We start from the raw sequence: 23,850 nt of genomic DNA on the forward strand, positions 1-23,850 counted from the left end.
ATATAATACAATCATGCAAACAGTTTATGTGAAATATATCTATTCATATATTTACTTAATTTTACAAAATTAACATAGTATCTGGGAGATACTATGGAGTAGTTATAAAAAGGAACATGAAAATGTACAAAACAAGATAAATCTCATGTTGCATTAATAACCCCCTTTTACATGGCATAAGATGTCTATTCAATAAAGATAAACTGATTCACATGAAGATGACCAATTATTTACAAGTTACTACAACTCTGCAACACAAACAGATGCAGGAAGTGTTTCATCACAAGAGTTAACTAATAATTTCATAGATAATTAAGTTATATGATACTTGTTAATTTATGTGATAATGTTTTATTTTTATTATTATGTGTATTAATATTTTTTGAATCAAAGGCCAATGATATTTATGTACTTCAATGGTTGTGTATAACAACCATTGAAAGGGTTGGTCAACATTTTAATTTCTTGTGTTGCTGTATTTTATTAATTTTCAATAAAATTTACAAAAATCATTTTTACACATTGATGTTTGTGATTCCTTTTTGTTCTCTGCCTGTTGTTTGACACTGCGCCTTGAGCACCAATTTTGATGGTGATGTTTGCGCTTTAAAAATCATTGCTATTATTATTGCATATTATCTGTTATCACAATATTACTACAGTATTGATATTGTTATTATCATCATCATCTGCATTGTCATTATTATTTATAATTACATCATCATCATTCTCTTGATCATCATGTTTATTATTATCTTCATTATTGTTTATGTTATATTATTGATAATAATAATATTATTATTATTATTATTAATATTATATAATGTTGTTATCTAACCATCATCTTCATTGTTTTACCATTATCAACATCATCACCTACCACAGCCCACCAAACCCCCTGAACAACAAATAAAGTATATGAGTACCTGTTACACTTCGTTAGACACAATGGGCCTGGGAATAACAACGACGCTTATTTACAAGAAGTATCAATAAACACATTATAGCATCGACAATGTGAATTTTATTTCAAGGTCTACAACTATAAACATTACACTATAAATAGTTGCTCATTGCTTACAATTGTCATAATGTATTCAATTGGTGTGTGCGCATTATCTTTGATACCAATGATAGTATCACACTTTTAACTAGAAAATACACATCCTAATATTTCTATATTGAAATATATCATTCCCATGGAGTTTGTACAGAGATAAATAATGTATTAAGGTTTCATGTTATTGTTAGGCCTACAAAAATGATTTGAACACCATACTTTGATAGCCCTTTACATATTGTAAAGGGCTTTCAAAGTATGTGTTCAAATCATTTTTCAGTATTCTTCATTCATTCATCTAATACATCAAAGATTCAATTATAAATAATCGAATTTGTCATTAAAAAGAATCAAATATTATCAGTGGCAGATTCAAGAGGGGACTCCAGCCAGATCGAGGCCCCCTACATTTTTTTCAAAAATGTATTTTAAAAAAAATGGAGACAAAAATTATACTAAAATTTAAGTGCTATTTCCGGTTGGGGCTGAGGTAGACTAGACCCCCCCCCCATCTGTGGAACTCCCTCCCTGGGCCCCTTCTATTTCGGATTCATGGATCTGCCCCTAATTATTGACTAATTTACTGATTTTTTTACAATGATAATCAAATTTATGACTCGATATGAACAATATAACAATGGTATTATTTGTACACCTGTTCATTAATGAGGAAAGCATTTTTTCATTCTAATTTTCTATTGTAAGCTAATTAGTTACTTAAATTACATAAAATAATTTAAATATCAATTTTATTGTGTATTGTTTATTAGTTCATTGCAGACAGTTTAATTATGAATCGCAAGGTTAACTGCTGTGGATTTTTTGGACTTCCTCAGTATAACTACCTATCAATTATTTTTTAATGAGAAAATTGTTTTTTTCAGAGATCATGGCATCAGATGTGTCACTATGAATTTTCAATGCAAATCTATTTTTAACAATTGGAATTGAAGACTTGACAGGTCATTATATCGCACTTCATGTGAAAAAAACCCTCTTTGAACATTACAGTATCTGTCAATCTGAATATCAAACATATTAGTACTCTTTTTACAAGTATGTAAAAAGAGTACTAATATGTACTAAAAGAGTCATTTACCAGACCCACCATGGTTGGAGAAGACTTTAATGATATAGCATATCAGATGTCTGGAATCCAATACATTAAAAACACATGCTAAATGTCAAATGTTTGGGTTAATTTCAACAACTTCCATGTAAATGCTATTCATCATTATTATGATTAAGCTATGGTGAAGGGCATGGTTCTTGAGATCCCCTCAAACTGTCTGGCTACAACAGCTTCATGCTTGGAGTCTTAAATGTCAAAGGACAACAGACAAATAAAAATTATCTATTCAATGGGTTATAAATTTTATTTAGATACTGTATTCATTTACACCCAGTTGTGTATCTTCACCCAGGAGTGAAAGTGGGTACCTGGCAGGGTCAGAGGTGACAACAGCGGGGGGCCAGGGATCCCATCAGGGAGAGCTCCCCCCCCCCCAACGTCAGGGAGAAAAAGCACAATTCGTTGGAGAGAGAAAAAAAAAATTATATGTATTTTCTACATATTGGTAAACTCTAAAATCTATTAAATAAGCCGTTGAAACACTTAAATTGTCAACATTTTCGGGGGCTTCACCCCTGGACCACTTTCGAAACTTTTTAACCGAAGCTTTCGTCTGGGAAATCTGACTCCTCGTCGGGGTAATCAGCCCGCCAGTCAGGGATGTCGGCCCCCGTCGGGAAAATCCTGGCGCCACACCTGATTAGGTTTCAACCCTACCAGGTACCCACAGAATGCTAAATGCACTGATTAGCTGCTGCAACGTTATGTTATTATGTTATATATGCTACGTATTGCGTTATGTTACGTTGTTATGTTATTTTGTTGTTATGTTATTAATATTATTATTATTATTACTCAACCAGGGAGCCAATTTTTTGTTTCATAGGCGATTAATTGAATTTCCGGGGTGATAATAATGTGAAACACATAGAGGCCTCACTATTATCAAGTGCCATTTAAAACTGGCAAACTATTTTTTATGTGCATATATAATTTATTTAATTATTTATGATTTTAATTAATTATTTTCTTTTGTAGAAACTAGTGACACAGTAGTTCCAATTCCAGAATTCAACAGAAAGGTTATGGTTCAAATCCCAAACTCATCATTATACTGAATATAGGAGTGTGTGGCACACTGTGTAAAGTGTTAGACTCCGTGATCGTGAGGTCAGGGGTTCAGAGACCGATGTTTGTCGTATTGCTGGTGTTCTTGGGCTAAGCACTTTACTTTACGTTTCTCTCTCTCTGGTTGTGCGTGCACAGCAGCATGGCTAGGGATAGTCCCCAGGGAGCAGAGATAGTTGCACAAAATGTACTGGTTTGCCAACTCTGTATCCAGTGACCAGGGAAATAATAGCGCCTTGCATATTCTTCAGATTGAGAAAGGCGCTATATAAATAGATTCTAAAAAAAAACAAAAAAAAACAGATATCCTTTGGGAATCTCCAGTCAGGAATATAAAGTTACTTGGTAGGAAATGAATGTTCTTAGTATGTTGAATGTTCTGATGTTCATAATACTTTCTCATGGGTAGATATGTGTGCCACATTAAATGCAGATTGAATGATTGATTAATTGATACATGATTGATGAATAATCCCCAGAGGAGAGTTGAACATTGTGCAATAGTATTTCAAAAAACCAGGGTAATGATTTCAAGTGTTTCGAGATGTTCTACAAAATGCCCCCAAAAAACATAAAATTACTGAATTTCAGTTTGCTTTAGTATGATTTCAAGTTCATGGATAAATGGATGAATGAATGAATGATTAAAATTAATTAATGATGAATGAATGTACGAATGATGAATGAATGAAAAAATAAAATGAATGAAAGTTATCAAGGTCCATGGTAGGAAAATACTCCGAGGATTATTCACCAATCATGCATCAATCAATTATATAATCAACGAGCTAACACTGGCTCTGCCTCCTTGGTTTTTTTGGCACTTACATTTTCTTTTTATAAGAAGTAGTAAAGATTACTTATGTATTTATTTACCTATGTATTTATGTACGTTTATAAGTGAAATGAATACTAAATGCATCCAAGGAGGCAGTTCTTGCAATGTCACCAAATCTCTTGGTTCCAAGTTCACCAAAGGCCATGCCTGTAACTTCACCATGGCCCATTTCTGCAATATGATCAAAAGGCTCAAGCATCCACATCCTAACAAGTCACAGAGACTCATGCCTCAAACTTCATCAAGACATGCTTACTTCCAAGTCTATAATGTAGGCATGTCAGCCACAGATGTCCATTAATTGTTTACCAATGTCCATGACATCCTGTTTAAACCAATTGGGAAGGGATCCAATATCTTGCTTAAGGACTTGTACTTTAGCGACAAATGCTTCCAGTTGAGTCACGACGCTCCTTAAAGAATCCACATCTTGCTCTCCTTTGCATCTTTTTGGGGCTGGCTGAAATGAAAAGAAAAAAAATGGACTAAGAATAGAATATGTAATTATGTCATGCCAACATACGTTACACATGTACCACTTAAAAAGGAATATGGTGTTGTCCGAAACTTTGATTCATTCTCAAGACTGATTTATCTAACATACATTTACGCATTATTATTTTCATCAAGAGTTGAACCCCATTCGACTTTTCAGATGATTTACCATCTGGGCCATAAGGCCAAGCTGAATATAATGACTCTGGATTTTACCAATACAACACATTTTTTCCCAGGTTATTACATAATATGTAATAAACAAATTGTAGCTTTGTCAAATAGACGTTTATGATATGATAGATACAGCTCCAGTTAAAAAACCGTGAAGCAAGAAGTAATATCGCATTATCTATGAAAATTTCATTCTTACTGTATATTAATAATATTATAGTGATGTCACAACAAATTTTACATCACAAATAATAATTACAGTTTGTGTAAATTTAATAGTAAAATTTTATTGTTAATCCATCACTCCTTGCCCCACCCATGCCGCACACTACGCGTTGCAGGTCTGAGCCCCATCTCAGTCAAGGAATATGGGGTACTTTCATAACACATTTGCTGCAGAGGACGGAGTTCAAGAACATTGCATCCAGGAAGAAATAGCTGGATATTGCAATGAATAAAATTAACGATACATAACAAGATACATACAGTATTGTATAGAAAGCATAACAAATTCAAATATTATTTGTGATACTAAAATATCCTGAAATACTTTACCTCAACTTTATGTCCCTGTCATCACTAAATATTATGAACACATTATACATTCCACAAGGCTTTCTTTCACATGCGGTACATATTGGAACATATATCAGTGCTTTTGTGGACTCCCAAGGACACAATTTTATTGAAAACATGAATAATTCAACCTGTCCTGTGATATTCTACAGCATTAAATGACAATCTATTGAGTTAGCTACACATTCTTTCTTTAAATTTGTACAGAGAGAAGTTCACATTTACTGACACATTTTTTTCAAAAGCATGCAGGCAGAAATAAAAAACATCTAACAAAAAGAGTATATACATTCAGTGCCATGTTTCAATATTTAAACAATTAAAATCAAATGGCTCAATGGATGTATGGTTAAATTTGGAAAAGATGTGTCTGATGGGACAAAAGAGAAATTTACAGAATAAAGCTCTCACAGGCCAAAAATAGGCACTCAGATTTTTCTAAATATGGCCATGTAAGCAGTGGCGTATCTTGGGGGTCCACCCCCCACCACCCCTGTCTCTTATACACATCTAGATGTAAGATGAGCGTAAAAAAATTGGCGACTCATTTTATTCGATTCAGCATACTTCAAAGTATATAATTAAAAAACAAAAACAAAATGATCACGAAATTCCCACGGGATGACATAAGCCACCGGACTATAGGACTATGTTGGTAAAGATCGTAATTGGGGTAAATTTGTTTGCCCTTGTGGATTCACAGCTTATTCTATTAACACACCTGCAGGATGGTTTATCTTTTTATATTATTAAGTGCAACTATTCAAAAATAAAAACTAAATATACAAATTTATAAATCATTTCTCCATTAATCTTTAGAATTCCTATTCCATATTTAGTCTAAGGCAGCTAATTATGTTATTAGAAAAAAATATTAATGGCAACAATAAAATTTTTCAGTAGCTTTGGTCTCTAATTAGAATAATAAAGATAAAAGACATTTGTTAACTTGGGACCACAGAAAAGTGGTCATTAATTGGAAGTGGTCAATAATTTTAGTGGTCTTTAATTAGAGGAAAACCTGTATACAGGCAATAACAGTGTATAATTTAATTTCTGTCAAAAACAATTGTAAAGAAGTTACAACAATTTATGACACAATATTTTGCTTACAATTTCATAAATTTACAAATCAATTTCACAGCTTGGCTCGCAATATCCTGGGCATTAAAAAAAAATCATTGAAACTCGTTTTTTAAAGTTAGTTCAATAGAGGGGATGAAAATACACTGTAATCTAAGCCACACAGCGAATGATTCAACAAGGTAGGAAGTATCAATGAACAATCACACATCCCAAGGTAGGCAAACTCCCTCTCCTATATCATGCCAACATTAAGTATATAAATAGCATAGAAATTATATTCTAGGCCCCTTCAAAGCAGAGTGGATGCTAATGTAATTATTATTACATGGTTTATTAACAATCATGTTCCAAGAAAATGCTAACAATACTTCCATTTTACATTGTTTTTATATGTCACTGCATTCTTACAAATTATTAAATTATCAGCATCATGAATGAATACATTTTGTACAATGTAGAGCTGAGGCTCACTGACTCAAGGCTATGCACTGCTTTCCTGGCAAAAAAAGTACATTTTTTAAAACAAACAATAATAAAGGTAATTTAATAACAAGAACAATTTATATTACTACAACATTTCCAAATATTTTGTTGAGGGAAAAGGGATTATACCTGGGAGGAAATACACTGTACTATTATAATGCAAGAAACTGAAAACTTTGTGCACTAAAACCTCTGAAACCAATGGTATGAATAAAGTACAATGAAATTTTGCATACATACAATCATCAATCTTAAGCTATTATTATATTATATTATTTCATTTAAAATTTTTTTTTTAAATATTTTTTTTTTATCTTTTATCATATTTTTAATTGATTTTTACTATTTTTAAAACTATTAATTTTTTTTTCTTTCATAAGTTAAAATAAGAGGGAAAAAAAATTAAAACCATATTGCGACAAACTTTAAGTCAGACTAGCAGTGAGTGTGTAGCGTCCTTTGTTAATGGACAACCAAAAAAATGTTGCACTAACCGTAATTAGAATTCTAGCAGAAAAGCAGAAGGAAAGAATTCTTCATTCATTTATTTTTATTAGTTGATAAAATTCATGCAAATTAAGTGAAGTGTGTGTGTTGGTTTATTAATTTGACTTCTTAATTTTGGTAAAACATCATTATTTTTTTTAATTATGCTTAATCTAAATTACTCAATGTCAAAGGTAAAGAGTACAGATTGAAGATATTGAACAAATAAATTTCCAAGAAACAATATCTTGTATTACACTTCAATCAAAATTGCAGCAACATAAGCACTGTATTATTATTGCATGAAAAACAATCTTTAGAGTTAAGCCTGGATTCCATAAAATCGCTACAAAACACTGATTGGTCGGTCAAATCAAGGAGTCTTTAATTGCATCGGGGGCAGCTATGCAGTGTAATGATTACAGCGAACACACTGTAGTGACAGTGTAGCGATTTTATGGAAACCAGGTTTACATTATTTTCTCAACCAAGATGATTAAGAATAACTAAAATAATTAAAAAATTGTTTACTATAATAAAAATTTGACATTATTAATGTCAATGTTCTAACAGGGAGGTCACATGGGGACAATTCAATTATGAATCATATTTCTATGAAAAATTATCAGCTGAAGTCATCAGTACAAAGTTTGTTCACCTTATTTATTAATTTATTAACAACTTCCATCCCAGGGAACTAAAACTGAAGCTTCAATTAAATTTTGCACTAAAAGAATGCACTGCAAAAATGCACAGCAAAAATACTCAATTAGGATTAAAGGAAACTCAAGGAGAGATAGCATCTGACACATGGTGTTTAGCTTGTAAAAATAAATTTGACCAAAAATGAATGAAGAATGAATGATGAACTGATCACTATGGGCTGTCTGAAAAAGAACTAAGTACAGTAACGCTTGATTATCTGCAGTCTTGTTGAAGCTTAATCCAGAACGTGTTTAACTACATATAAACCAACTTCGACTAATGTGTGGGAGTAAGAAAAACCATTGTTAGATAATTAAATCAAAAATTGAAAATTACAAGGGACAGTCACTGCAAAACATGAACAACTGACCTGGCCGTTGTCCAGGGTTTAATAATAATTGTGTGCAATAACAAAGGCTAGTCTCTTTATGACGGCATCGACTGACACATTCAATGCCATCAAATTTTTCGTTTATTTTGTCTTCAAAAAAACATTAATAAAATGTTATAAAAAATAAAATTAATAAAAAATATATGTACACAATTAAGAATATACACATTATACATACATTAAAATTAAATATCTTCAAAAATATATACCACAAAAGATTAAAAAAATCAGTAATACTAGGAAAGAAACTTGAACATTACTGATAAAAAAAACTTTCACAAATAAGTGAAAGAAAGAGAAAATATTTAAAATTATAACATCTATTTGATTCATTTAAAAACCCAAAACAATGTTATATAATGTTTTGAATGAACACTGTTTGTTATGAGTGAATTAAAACATCATAATGTATATGCTAGTGATTGTTATAAAACGTTGTAGTCAAACGTTAAAAAAATATTAGTTTAACACACTAATATTTTATGCAATACATGGCTATACAGATGTTTCTAAAAACATTCATTTTAAAACATGTTATGCCTACAAGGTTATTATGGTCGTAACATACAGTAGCTGGTAACTTGCTACAATGTTGTGTTAATAAACAACACAATCTCAATTGTTAGGTTAATCCTCTACCATAATAAAGAGAGAATCTTCACACAACCACCATTGCAAATCATTTGAATGTGGATATCAATGAAAGGAGTCATTAACATAACGTACAAAGTAAACAACACATTTTTAACCATATTTTATAGAAGGTGACCCTTCCAGCGTATTCTAAAAGGTCAGCTGATATTCAGGGCCCTCTAATAAATGAAATAATGTGTTGCTTTATCAGCGAAGTCTCATTAAAAACATGTCCTTAATGCACTTCAGATATGGTTATTTTCTACATGGGTCAAAGCAGAGACATATTAAATTATTATTACTCAAAATACACTACAAAAAACTAGGAAAAATGCAATGTAAAAAAAGGGGGGAAAAAAAAACACGTTTTGGCAGCATATAGTAACTTTTTTTTTGCATTTTCTACAGCATTTTCACACGTTCTGAATTCATTGTGTGTGTTTCATTTTTATTCTTACACAATTTTATTGTACTATGGGTAACTGTAAATTCACATTCAAATTGGCTACAAGGCCACGAGATGCAGATTGTTTATTGTGCTTTTTAAAAATATTAAGAGTTATTATTAATTGTTATTCATACATCTAAGCCAAGATTGGCCTTTTCTACAGCTATTTGCCAGCAGGCTGCCTAACATCATCACCTATGTCTTTTGTTGCTGAGCCCTCAGCAACCCACTAGAGACATTTTGGCACCATGAGCCTGTTAACTAGCTGCCAGTACCCTAGCACTATTAAAGCCTTTTGGCACAACCCTTATAAGAAATCTTTCCCTTAAATTCCATCCCCTAGGTTGTTTTCCCATATGCATGTTGCTGAGTACAGGATTTCAATTAAAATAATTTGACATAATTCTCCAACATTTATTCAAATAAAGTGCATTGACAATGCAAAATACCCCGCAAAAAATTTCCGGCAGCCAACAACAATAGGAAATTAACATAAGCTGAAAACAATACTGCACACAGTACATAGGCTGCAAATCATAAGTAACACATAATAATAACTGTGTAACCTTCCTTGCGGCTATTATCATGTGATATTTACAGTTTAACACAAGTTGACAGGTTCAGAGGAAGTATGGTTTGTTAATAAATACCTCAAGCACTTTTGTAAATGCACCCCGCCCCACCTACTGCAATGTCAGGGAAATACCACACTATTTTCTGTACCAGTGGTGGCAGTGGTTGGTCCGGTGTGTACCAGGACCCCCATGTTGGGGAGAGCTGACACGTCACCATAGAGCCCAACCCAATACGTGAGGGAGAAAAGAATTCCTATGTAATTTTTACAGATTACAAGTCCACTTGCATTACTGTAAGACGTAAATACAGTGTGTGTACGTGGCCTGTTCTGATTGGTCAGCTGTTAAGTTCGATTGATACCCCAGAAGGGTTCATAAAACACTTTTGACAAATCAGAGTGAAGTGCTGACAAAAAATATGACCAGTAAGAGATTAGATAATTTTTTATGAAAAAGAAAATAATGCCTTACTTCAATGATTTCGTCATTCTCTGTTGTTTTTATTGTGTCGCCAATGTCTTTTCTCTTAGCAACATTATGCAAATGGCTGTTGAGTTGTTTCTCTTTAATGATGTCTTTCTGAAGTTTCAAATTTGCTATTTCAGTTTGCTGATTATCAGTAACAGCATAAGGAATCTGTGGAATTAAGCATAATAATTGGTTTTCTTTTTAAATGTATCTTATATTATCTTCATTTTACACACACAATTCCAAATAAAGCCCGGACTTAAACTAGTCTGTTATGAAGTCTGCACTCAATTTAAGGGTACACTCGCTCTAAACATACGGCTTAACTCATTAGGCCATAAAAAGCTGCTGTTGCGCACAAAACTGAATCAACCAAAATAATAAAAAAATACACTGTCATCAGAATACTTGTATTATGTTTAAAACACACTTTAATGAATACAATAATTTTTATTTTTTATACCTTACCAGGGGTCCCAATTTTGAAGAAATCACTTCCAAAAAAAGTGATAAAATGAACTTTCTTAACATGACTAATTTTGTTTTGCCGTGCATGATGACCAATCAGCACTGTATTGCGTGAAACAATTGATAATAAAGTAGAAAAAAAATATATTATGAATTTGGGGGAGATTGGTTAGTTTTTTGGGAGATTCTTGCTTGGTTGCGGGAGTGGGGGAGGCCATCCTGATTTCTTGGAGTCTCCTGTGGCTTTCAGGAGACTTGGAACCCCTGCCTTAAATATAGATTTCAGCACTCTGCCTACCATTTTCCAAACAAAGGATATAGGGTGAGAGATAGTGGCATATAATTCTGTTACAGATTCAGTTCTTGTGTTATTTCACAGTGAATAACCATTGATACATAAACGGCAGCAAAATTGCAGTCTCATTGATACCTGGGATGTGTTCCTAATAGTCACAGTCACTTAGCTATAAAATTAAGTGTAAATTTAGCGTAATAGAACTTTCACATCCTAACCAGGTACCCATTAAGCCCCGTGGGTGAAGAGACACATTCAGAAGACGTCTTCCCAGGCAATCAGGTAATGTGAACTTATGACCCCTTTCAATGAAGCCCAGCTTGAACCTCATGCCAGATGCATGCAACATCATAGATACTTGACAATCCAGAGTAGTAGGACATAGTTTAGCTTGTTATGTCAACAAGGGGAAACACCTTGCTGAACTGATCAACCAAAAAGGAAATATCAGCATGTAACTTGTTAATTATTTTACTGAATCGAAAATGTTCCTCTCAAAGTTGTTTGCCCAAAAATATCTTTAATCTAACCACTAAAAACGTAATAACATCCAACCTGATGGAGAAATTGCACAACATTTGCTTGAATACTTTCATCTGCTAAACTGTCTGTCACTATTGATTCATATGCAGTTTCCTGAAAAAGAAAAACAATCAATTGTAATACGAAGGGCTAAAGGTTATGAATCCTTTCTATAAGTTCATAATGGCAGTGTATGACATTATATCACTTTATATGAAACCCATGTACAAAATCTTATCCCTTTATATCAAACCAATGTAAAACTTCATATCACTTTATATCAAACTCATGTACAACATCATATCACTTTATATCAAACCAATCTACAACTTCATATCACTTTATATCAAACCCATGTACAACATCATATCACATATCAAACATATGTACAACATCATATCATTTTATATCAAACCCATGTACAACATCATATCACTTTATATCAAACCCATGTACAACATCATATCACTTTTTATCAAACCCATGTACAACATCATATCACATATCAAACATATGTACAATCATATCATTTTATATCAAATCCATGTACAACATCATATCACTTTTTATCAAACCCATGTACAACATCATATCACATATCAAACATATGTACATCATATCATTTTATATCAAACCCATGTACAACATCATATCACTTTATATCAAACCCATGTACAACATCATATCACTTTTTATCAAACCCATGTACAACATCATATCACATATCAAACATATGTACAATCATATCATTTTATATCAAACCCATGTACAACATCATATCACTTTTTATCAAACCCATGTACAACATCATATCACTTTATATCAAACCCTAATAAATGGAGATAAACTTTTACCCAACAACCGTCACAAAATATCTATGTGTGAATACCATAGGTAAAAGACTTCTGTATTCACACAGTCCCTTTTAATAAATATGCCTCAAATTTCAAATAAATAAATGAAGAAATTATATAAAATATATAAAATAAATAAATAATATAAAAGTGGTATTTGAAATTATCAACATTGCACATACCTCGGCAAATTCACTGAATACGACAACTGCGTGTTGATGCACAACATAGCATTGATCACTAAGAAAAAGGGAAAACATGTTGGCTATCCTAGATAAGACATGATCAACCTGCGAAAAAAAGTGTTAAAACAACTAATTGTAAAAGCATCGGAGGTCATTATGATTCATATTTCATTTGATTTCCATTCGATTTTTAAAAAATGCTGCAAGTGTTATCAAGAGCCAATAACAGGACCCCCAATAGCAAGAACTGCCCCTTCCCCCTCCTCCCCACCCTCCCGTCGGGGAGAGAGAGCACAATTCATCAGGGAGAAAAAAACTAACTATATGTAATGTTTACATATTAGTAGGCTCTAAAATTGATTAAACAAGCCCTTGAACCACTGAAACACTTCTGAGAGATTTTGAGCTTTGTCCGACAACCTACCCCCCGCCATTGGCACCCCCTGTTGGCAAATGCTGGTACCACCCCTAATATATATATACTAAAAACTTCAGACCATACTAATATCTAAAATAAAAACTTTCAAAAAGGTATTTATTTGACAACTTTTTTCATTTATCTTCACATGGCCCTGATCGCTACCATTTTCTTTAATATTAGAGAATGGTATAAACCTCTTTCCCACATACAGGTAGTAGACCACCAGATCAAGTCTCAGAAAAAAAAAATTACAAAAATGAAAAAACACATTTATATACAACTGACATAATTATCAAAAATTCCATTATGTTTGTAACAATAATCATTTGTTAATTTTCATTACTGAATTGGAAAAAAAAACCCCAGAAGCTGAGAAATTACTTCCCAACCTTATTTTTCACTTCAGTTTCAAGTGAAGGATACAAGCTAATTTTTGTGAAGTGTATTGCACTCCCATAACGTAACATTTGTGCCGAGTCATCACAGACAGAGGCCTACAGCCGTCACTTTAATAACATTCCTACAATATTGGCAGCATAATTGAAAACTTTTTATAGAATTAAAAGCTTTTGTGTAAAAAGAATTGTGAAGTCAAGGATTACTGCAGCGAGCAGAGCATGGCCAGTGGTCATGGCACCATAGATTTTCCCACAAAAAAGAATGTTAAGAATAGGCACTTCTAAAACGTGCCTGGAAATTTAAGACTTTAAAAATCATTTTTCAAAGCAGTATTCCTGGACCAGCATTATTGGCCAACTAGCATCGCCACTGCATTTAAAATAAACTGAAGCAACCCTTGTTAGGCGAGACAATTAATCACAGATATCAGAATAGGAATATTCATTTATACTGTGCCCACTCAGTGACAGGCATTAATGTATTTTTTCCATTTTGCATCCTTTGCAAAATTAAAACAATACTTTTATAATAAATTTGGTTTTGGAAAGGGTTCACACACTTATTCTTAATGTGAAGGAAATTTGTCATCATTATTGTATCATTTTGTATGATAATGATTGATTGACTGATTGATCATTACTTCCAATTGTCAATGGTCCATATAAAATTATGATGCAGAGCAATTCATGCTACAACATGACCTAATTCAAGGGTGTAGTGATATAATAATTAAGATAAAATTGAGCACTATATTTCAGGCAAAACAGAGTCAATTAAAACAAAAATATTACACCCTTAATGTAAACTTCCTATATTTTTGGTTGTTTGTGTTGAGGTTACTAAGCTTATTTTTCCTGCTGGCATACTTACTTTTATCATCATCACCCAACAAAGCTTTTGCCAGCTATGGATTTTTTTTTTTGAACTTATTTTGGGGTGGTTGTGAGTGGCAATTAAGGACTGACAGTCTAAAGAGGTGGCACCTAAGGATGGGTGTAGGATATTTCTTTTACTTTGGGATTCATGGAGATATTCTCCCTGTAAGATACAGTATCTGAATGATTATGCACTTGGTTAGTTATTTTTCTGGCTGCTGCCGCGGGCCCTTCTCACCACCCCACCACTCCAGGTCTGCACTGCGGTTTTCCATTCTGTTCATGCAATTTGGAACTAGCCTTCACATGCAGTTTAATATCAGACCAGTAATTTTGTTTCTTTCTCATTAACTTCACACGTACTGGCTGGTTAATTCGCCCTTTTGTTTATGTTGGCCATTATTTTTGTTTTTGTGTGTTTTATAAAAGTAGCCTCATGGCTATCAAAGACTATTTACTTTTGTTAATCTCAATGTGCTCAATTGCATAATTCTATAAGAGAACTAAATTATATGAAAAAAAACGTCATTTGTTGATGTTGTACATGAATATATACTCGACATCACTTGATTGAAAAATTTAGGTTAAAGTTTTCAAGTACAATTTCAATGCAGCAGTGCAGGCTCTCTTGCCACTGATTGAAGATAATGCTCACATACCTGTTCATCGTTGGTGAGTGTCAGCTTGCCCATGCTGCCAAGGAATGCGGAGATCGCCAGCCTTGTATCAGCGCCAGCCCCTGCACATACAGCACTACTCAGCTGTTCCATAACCTGTCAAATACACAAATTAATAACAACATTCATTTCAAATTAATTTCTCACCCAATTGAGAGTTACGTGCCAAGTATAAATTAGGAATTAGTATCAATATGGCTTCATGAAATCTTACAAGGATTTAAACTCAAGACCTGTGATTGGAAAAGACGAGCACCTTTAAAGCCGAGTGCCTGCGTTTTGTCACTTTAAACATAAACCAGGTCCGCTAGACTTAAGGTTTAGTTTTATGCCCTTAGAAGAAAATGGAGAACATATACCCTCGACGACATTTAGCAGATTATATTTCATGTGTGTCAATACCAATAATAGGAACATAATTATAATGTCTGCATTTATGTTGAATAAGAGACATGAGAATTAAATTAAACTTAAGGCTGAAAGTAGGCCTACAAATAGAAAGTCGGTTGACATTTCCTGGTGGCTACTATAATTTTTCATCAGTAAATCTATCACAAAATTTGTTGTCGTCTCTCCAAATAAAATAAAAAAATAATGATTTTATTTTGCTCTTTTTTCATAAATTGAATAAATCTAGATAATTCAGTTAAACTCAGTTAATTTTGTTTTGTATTTAAGAATCTTCATAACATCTGACAAATCAATCAATCATTTTCTTTTTGGCAAAATGCATAATTTGAGCTTTAAATATTAATATGTATACAGCACAGCAGAACAATGTTACAAGATTACTGGTTACTGCATACTTATATAGCGCCTTTGCTTTCTGGTCCCTGAAAGAAATGCAGATAGAGTGCCTTGCTCAAAAAATAAAAGAAATGTACAGTAAAGGATTGAGAAGCAAACCACTACTGCTACGCCAAAGTGCTTCCAACATTTTACATGATGCAAATGCATGATACAGGCTAACAACAGTATATCTTTTAAAAATCTTGTTATGAAAAGATTACATACAATTTTACAATTCTTTGTGTAAAATAAAAATGAAACAAATTTGTCATATAAATTATATAAATGACAAACCCATGAGATTATTATCCTTGCAATCAATCCAATCAGTGAATATCCTGTCATGGCAATGACAATAGAGCTGTCATGATGACAATGAAGCTGTCATGAATACAATGTCATGATGAACACATCGTCATGATGACTGACAGCAAAAATGTCATGGTGACTAAGAAATATCAATTATATAACTATGGATGGACGGATGGATGGATGGTTGGATTTCTTTGGTGTGAAATTCACCAATGACTTCCAGTGAGGCCCTTCTGGGGGTGAATTGGGCAGAGGGGCCTGCTCTGGAAGGTAATCACCTACACTTTATGAGAAGTGGTTGGCGCATCGGTTGTGGCTTGGACTTCCAACCTTCAGGTAAGGGGTTCAAAACTCAAAGAATTGAACCTGGACCAAGGTTATGTAAAGATCCCCATAGTTCAGATATTTCATACAAGTATAAAAAAAAATAGCACTCTCACAAAAAGGTGTACAAATAATTTCTATTTATATTTGAGGTTGGGGGTTCGAAATCCTTGTTGTGCAAGTTGCTTGTGTCTTCATGTAGGCAAGAAGTTTTATCTTTGTCTCTCTCTACCCAGGAATAATATTGGGTACCAGCATATGCTGGGAAGGTAAAACAGACTTGATGTGCGGAAGGAGTGGCGAACCTTCATCCCCCTCCCACAGCCTTGCACGTTCTGGCCATCATGCCATAAGAGAAATGGACGCTCCGGCCTTCGTGCCAAGGCTTCAGATATTTTTAACCTTTACCTACAATACCCAATAAAATTGACACAAACAGAATTTTAGTTATCCTACCTTTATCAGTGTTTGGTTCTTTAAATTGTTTAGGAGACACGAGGATATATGAAGGAGCAATATCAGGATAACATGATCCTTTATACATTCAATGTTCAGGCTGGACCACAACTGTTCCACAGTTTGTATAACACTTGAATGTTGTTGCTTGGATATTGGTGGTTGACTTTGCTCATAATTCTGGTAGACATTGCTAAGCACAGCCACATGGCAACACTAAAAATGAAGTAGATCATTGAAAATATTACTGTTTATTAATTCAAGCATTTCAAAAAAACAAAAAAAAATTTGCAAGGCTTTTTACCCAGATTTTTTTAAAAATCAGGGATCAGCCCCTGGATTCCAAAGTATTGTTCGATTAGCATGTTATGTTTTTTTGGGTTTTTTTTATGTACTTGGTACAGCAATGTTATTAAAAAACAAAAAAAACGAAAAAAGGGAAATTTGAAATGACATCCTATGAAAAAAAAATTCATGACTAAATAACCTTGTAAATCATCCAACAGGCAAATGCAATCAAGCAAACCATGTGTGTTCAAAGGAAGTTTTTAATTATATTGTTACAGAAATATCTTTAAGGGACATGTAAGCTAAGGACTACAGTATACAGTATTTCCCTCCACAGGCGCCTTTGGACATAATAAAAGATCACTTCCCATTATAAAATAACATGAAGAATCACTTAGACACGAAATAAACAAATTGAGATAAGAACTTACAAGGTTATAAACATTTGTAAGTGTTTTTGGTTCTGTACTAAGCCAGTGGCTAATACCCTGGTTGGCTTTCGAGATGATGTCATCGCAAATTGTTTTTTGAGTGTTCTCATCAAATGCCAATAGAGGGAGGCAGCTCCATATATTTGGATATTCTGAAGGTGGAAATTCTGAAACTAACTGAAACTAAGGAGAGATTAATTAGTCCAGAAAACATATTTTTACAGTAATAGTTGTGCACTAAATGAAAGCAATTACTATTTCCTTTGTTTTAATTCATTTAATTTAAATGATTCCAGAGAATTCATTATTGTTAATTCTCAATTGTGTCTAAAATTTAGACACAGTACTCTTTAAGCTGGTTTTCCACTAGCAAATTTATTCGCGCGAATCGAAAGCGTAGTTCATCCGGATGTGCATTCACATTTCTATTGGAGTTTTTGCTTCATCAAGATTGGTAGTTCGAAGAGTTTCTACTTTTTGCAAAGCGAAAAAAAAATGCGCAGCCAATCAGACCTCAGGAACCGAACCAACTCCTTCGATTTACACGAATAAATTCGCCTAGTGGAAAAGAGGCTTTAGATTTGCATCTTTTTTATTCACATCTGTTGAGAATCACTTAGTTTCTATAATGTGCAGTAAGTAATTAACTTAATTAATCATTTCTTAACATCAATATAATTTCACAAGCAAAGACTAGGAATGAAAATTTTATAAACAATCATAAATTTAAATGGACATCTATAAATTTAACTCCTACATCTAGATTTATATAACAACAATAATGAAAAAAATGTGTTGCCATTCCATAAAACAACCAGGAAAAAATCCCTTCTATCTCAAAGTAAACATTGATAAATACGGAAAAAAAATAACTAATATAATTAGTAGTAATATTAATGGTTTAATTGTGCTGCAAAAGAATGTTAGAATGATTTTAAAGAATAAGAGATATGGGTATAAATAAAACCACAATACAAAAATTTTCTGCCATTCATAAGGAAAATAAATATGGGTATGTTTCCTCTATATTCCTTTATCAAATTTTTCTGTAAATGCTCCCATGGGCCAGTACGGATTTAAATCTCACAAGAGTATGTATCTTATCAACAAAAATCCAACAAATCTGATTAAACTATTAGGTAGTGCATTCCCATTTGAGTATCCTGTCAACTTGATGTCTGACATACAAATGTTCGCCAGTTTCAATAATATTTTTTATCATAATCTTTCATCATACAATGTGAAATCATTAAACTTGGCTCCAAACAAGTTTCTGTTGTTTGGATGTAAAGCATAAACTATCAAAGTTTATCTGTCAAACTCAACGACGTTTCTTCAGACATATTAAAAATTATTTTTATTATTTATGTTTTTATTCATTTTGACCTCGAACAAACAAAACAAGTACAAATCATAAACTGAAAATTAAAAATAAAATTTTTCCAAATTCAAATAATATTTTTATCGAAATCATTCACCGTACAATGTGAAAATGTAAACTTGCCTCTAAACAAGTTTCTGTTGTTTGGATGTAAGGCATGTATACATTTTCAGAGTTTATCTGTTAAAACTCAACAATGTTTGTAAGACCTTTTAAAATTTGTTTTTATTTTTTTTAAATTTATTTCGAACTCAAACATAACAAAGTACAAAGCATTCACTGAAACTTCACAATAAAAAGAGTTAAATGACAAATCTAATTTTATATTGAACCCCAAGTTCATGTCCACACCTGACCAAATGTAACACCACAGACCCTATACTATTGTACTGCACGTAACTCGCCGGTAGTGGTCACCAGAAATGCATTTTGGGTTAGTGGTGGCACAGTGTGTAAGGCATTGAAATTTCAATCGGAAGGTTGGAAGTTTGAGGCTGATGCTCGTCACACTGCTTGTGTCCTTGGGCAAGACACTTTATCTGCATTTGGCTCTATTCACCCTGGAGTATACTGTAAATGGGTGGTAGGAGGTAAATGATTTGGAACAACTTTGTAGTGCATGATTACACGCATAACTAGGAATAGTCCCCAGGAAGCGGAGGAGGCTGCATGACTGATTATGTATCGATTTACCGGCAAAAGAGCGCTGTGAGACACTGGTAAAGGGCATTTTATAAATTATAAAATTAATTAATTAATTTAATTTAATCAAGATTCAAACATCTGATCAAAAAAATGTTGTCTTTCGTTGTCTGGCATGTTCTACCTACAACGTTAGGCATAGTCTTATCAAATATTTAGCCTGACAAATGTATTGTGGAGTATAGCATTAGGCAGAGGACAGAGAACCATGCCTAGCTTACAAATACGCAAACACACTTGTGTTGAAATTGGCAGATATAAAAAAATGATAAAAACAATTGGAGCCACTAGAGAATAAATATAAGATATATTGTCAAATACATTATAGTAGAAGAAATTTCATTTCCTAAATGGTTTAAAAAGAGATTATCAAATGTTTTCAAATCTGAAAGATGTTCACACACACACTCAAAAAATATCATGATTCAATACACTGCAGACAGAAAAACATTCATCAAAACAGATCACATGACTTCAAGCTAATGTAAACACTCATCAGAAAAAAAAAGAAATTCCCAGTGGTCATTTAAACAGAGATGAAATACCTCAAAGACATGTGGAGATAACAAGTGTTTCTAAACATTCATGTAGGTTCATCTGCAGTATCTATTCAAAAGTATGAGGCCAAGTAAGAAAGAAAAATAGTTTCTTGTGTGAACCTTATGTTAAAAAATAAGAGGCCCTGTTTTGCCGTCATCATACCAAATCAAGTTATTATTGGTGGTGACACAGATTTGATCTACAAAGACCACAATAAAGGAAATATGGAACACTACGCTACACTACATTATTACACTTTAGAAAAAAATTAATGTCTATAAGTTGGACAGGGCTGGAGAAAGTGCATGACCACGCGACCGGCATCAATATCCTGGAGGTATTTTGGGGGAAAACATTAAAAAAAATAAGCTGTTGGGCTATATCATGTGGGTCTCTTATACACATCAAGATGTGTATAAGAGACAGCTATTGTACTGCACGTAACTCGCCGGTAGTGGTCACCAGAAATGCATTTTGGGTTAGTGGTGGCACAGTGTGTAAGGCATTGAAATTTCAATCGGAAGGTTGGAAGTTTGAGGCTGATGCTCGTCACACTGCTTGTGTCCTTGGGCAAGACACTTTATCTGCATTTGGCTCTATTCACCCTGGAGTATACTGTAAATAGGTAGCTGGTAGAAGGTAAATGATTTGGAACAACTTTGTAGTGCATGATTACACGCATAACTAGGAATAGTCCCCAGGAAGGGGAGGAGGTTGCATGATTGATTATGTATCGATTGACCAGCAAAAGAGCGCTGTGAGACACTGGTAAAGTGCACTTTATAAATTATAAAATTAATTAATTAATTTAATTTAATTTAATTAAGATTCAAACATCTGATCAAAAAAAATGTTGTCTTTCGTTGTCTGGCATGTTCTACCTACTACGTTAGGCATAGTCTTATCAAATATTTAGCCTGACAAATGTATTGTGGAGTATAGCATTAGGCAGAGGACAGAGAACCATGCCTTGCTTACAAATATACGCATACACTTGTGTTGAAATTGGCAGATATAAAAAAATGATAAAAACAATTAGAGCCACTAGAGAATAAATATTAGATATATTGTCAAATACATTATAGTAGAAGAAATTTCATTTCCTAAATGGTTTAAAAAGAGACTATCAAATGTTTTCAAATCTGAAAGATGTTCACACACACAATCAACAAAATATCATGATTCAATACACTGCAGACAGAAAAACATTCATCAAAACAGATCACATGACTTCAAGCTAATGTAAACACTCATCAGAAAAAAAAAGAAATTCCCAGTGGTCATTTAAACAGAGATGAAATACCTCAAAGACATGTGGAGATAACAAGTGTTTCTAAACATTCATGTAGGTTTATCTGCAGTATCTATTCAAAAGTATGAGGCCAAGTAAGAAAGAAAAACAGTTTCTTGTGTGAACCTTATGTTAAAAAATAAGAGGCCCTGTTTTGCCGTCATCATACCAAATCAAGTTATTATTGGTGGTGACACAGATTTGATCTACTAAGACCACAATAAAGGAAATATGGAACACTACGCTACACTACATTATTACACTTTAGAAAAAAATTAATGTCTATAAGTTGGACAGGGCTGGAGAAAGTGCATGACCACGCGACCGGCATCAATATCCTGGAGGTATTTTGGGGGAAAACATTAAAAAAAATAAGCTGTTGGGCTATATCATGTGGTGCTGAAGGCATTTTATCTAGACAAATTTCATGGGGGGGGGGAGGCACAAAAAATTATTTTCCAGGCCTGAAGTTGAAAAAAATGGAGGCAGCAAAGCAGACAGAGGGTGGGTAGGAGAAACTAATTTACATTATTACTTGGCCGTAAGCACATGCTTCTCAAGTAAAGTGAATTTCTATGCCTTATTCAATCCATCAACTATTCAAAAGAACTAGTCTGTCAATCAATCAATAAATCAATTAATTAATCAAAATCAACTTACTGAAAATTGTTGTACACTACTGTACAATAACAATTAAAGATACTGTCTGTTTTGAATTTAAAAAAACATATATTATTGTTAAATTTCTATGTAAGTTATTATATTTCAGTTTCAAATTAATGCACAACAAAGTCTGAGAGTTCTCATATGTGGCAAAGACAAGCCAAACCAGTCACTTGTCACAAAAATCGATGTTTAGTTCCTAATATTGTACAGGGATAAAGAGTAAAATGAGAGCTTTAAAATGGTAAAAGAATCATTCAAATCTAATTTCTTTACAGAGTTACAGAAGTTTAAACACACATCATGTTTAAAGAACAATATTTGAGAAATCAGCCTTTAAAGTTTATGATTTTTGGCAATTTCTCAAGCAGAAACCATTACCAAATCATTAAAAATTGTTGGTTTAACATTGAAAATGGGGAAAATAACAGCACAGCATGATATATAAGGTTAGTTTAGTGTAATAAAATAAATTTGACATTCCAGCCTGTTTTGGCCATTATCTCTGAAACAGGATTTGCGACGAGTGACTGGTTTGGCTTGTCTTTGCCACACATACTGCACCCCAGCCATTGGAACAATGCCTATATGGGGAGTATTTTATAATTTGCAGTATGTGAAATAAACTGGTGCAACGGCACATCAAACCTCCTAGGTAGCAACTCATAATCCAGGGTGGATAGAGACAACATGGATCAAGTGTCTTGCTCAAGACACTTGGCGCCTAGCACAACATGGGTATTCTGAGTACGACCTTAAGGTTGGGAGTCTAACTACAACTGTTTCCCCAACTGCTCCAAAAATTAGAATAAGAAAAAAAATGTTTTGTCTATTTGACTTCTCCTATAGTTTTTTTAGATATCTTTGGCTGGTAGTCTGCAGTAGTAAAGTATATTTACTGGAGGTATTACTATTAACATTGATCCTTATAAAAAGTGGCATATCTACAGTAGTGGGTGCGTGGGGTGCATGCACCAAAAAAAAGCTTCTCTCCCCAACCAGTCATGCCCCCCACCCCCAACTGGGTATGTTCGAAGGAAAAGTAAAATAACCTTATATCATCTTATTTTGCAAGGTAGCGGCCCCCCACCCTCTTCATCATCGAGCCCTAACTTCACATTCAAGACTCTTAAATACACCACTGCTTAAAAATGATTTAAAATAAATTTTGAGGGTTTTTTCTCTAATTTTAAAAGGGAAGATACAATATATATATAAGCTGGTGTTATATTTTAAAATATCAAAGTCAATATGAATTCAGAAAGCAATGTGCAACTGTTGTAATAGCTATTATATTTTTTTGCTTTCTTTGTAGCATTATGATTTATCCTGTCATACAATCCTTTTGCACAATTTAGA

At 33.3% G+C, this 23,850-nt stretch overlaps 1 protein-coding gene across 2 annotated transcripts in view; it reads right to left on the reverse strand.

The window, feature by feature from the left end:
- Positions 1-1,006: 1,006 nt before the first annotated feature.
- Positions 1,007-23,850, reverse strand: part of LOC117121449 (uncharacterized protein C1orf112-like) — a 42,149-nt gene continuing 19,305 nt past the window's right edge. For both annotated transcript variants that reach the window (XM_033266663.1, XM_033266662.1), the window contains 7 exons: positions 17,915-18,097; positions 17,196-17,411; positions 15,297-15,410; positions 12,940-13,047; positions 11,937-12,017; positions 10,622-10,786; positions 1,007-4,558 (listed from right to left, as the gene is read on the reverse strand). In XM_033266663.1, the coding sequence (XP_033122554.1) occupies positions 4,379-4,558; positions 10,622-10,786; positions 11,937-12,017; positions 12,940-13,047; positions 15,297-15,410; positions 17,196-17,411; positions 17,915-18,097 (1,047 nt within the window). In that variant the 3' untranslated portion in view covers positions 1,007-4,378. The remainder of the gene's footprint in view (positions 4,559-10,621; positions 10,787-11,936; positions 12,018-12,939; positions 13,048-15,296; positions 15,411-17,195; positions 17,412-17,914; positions 18,098-23,850) is intronic.

This window comes from Anneissia japonica, unplaced genomic scaffold (assembly GCF_011630105.1).
Source record: "Anneissia japonica isolate Jap-2015-1 unplaced genomic scaffold, ASM1163010v1 scaffold41793_len627382_cov181, whole genome shotgun sequence".
Taxonomy (NCBI): domain Eukaryota; kingdom Metazoa; phylum Echinodermata; class Crinoidea; order Comatulida; family Comatulidae; genus Anneissia; species Anneissia japonica.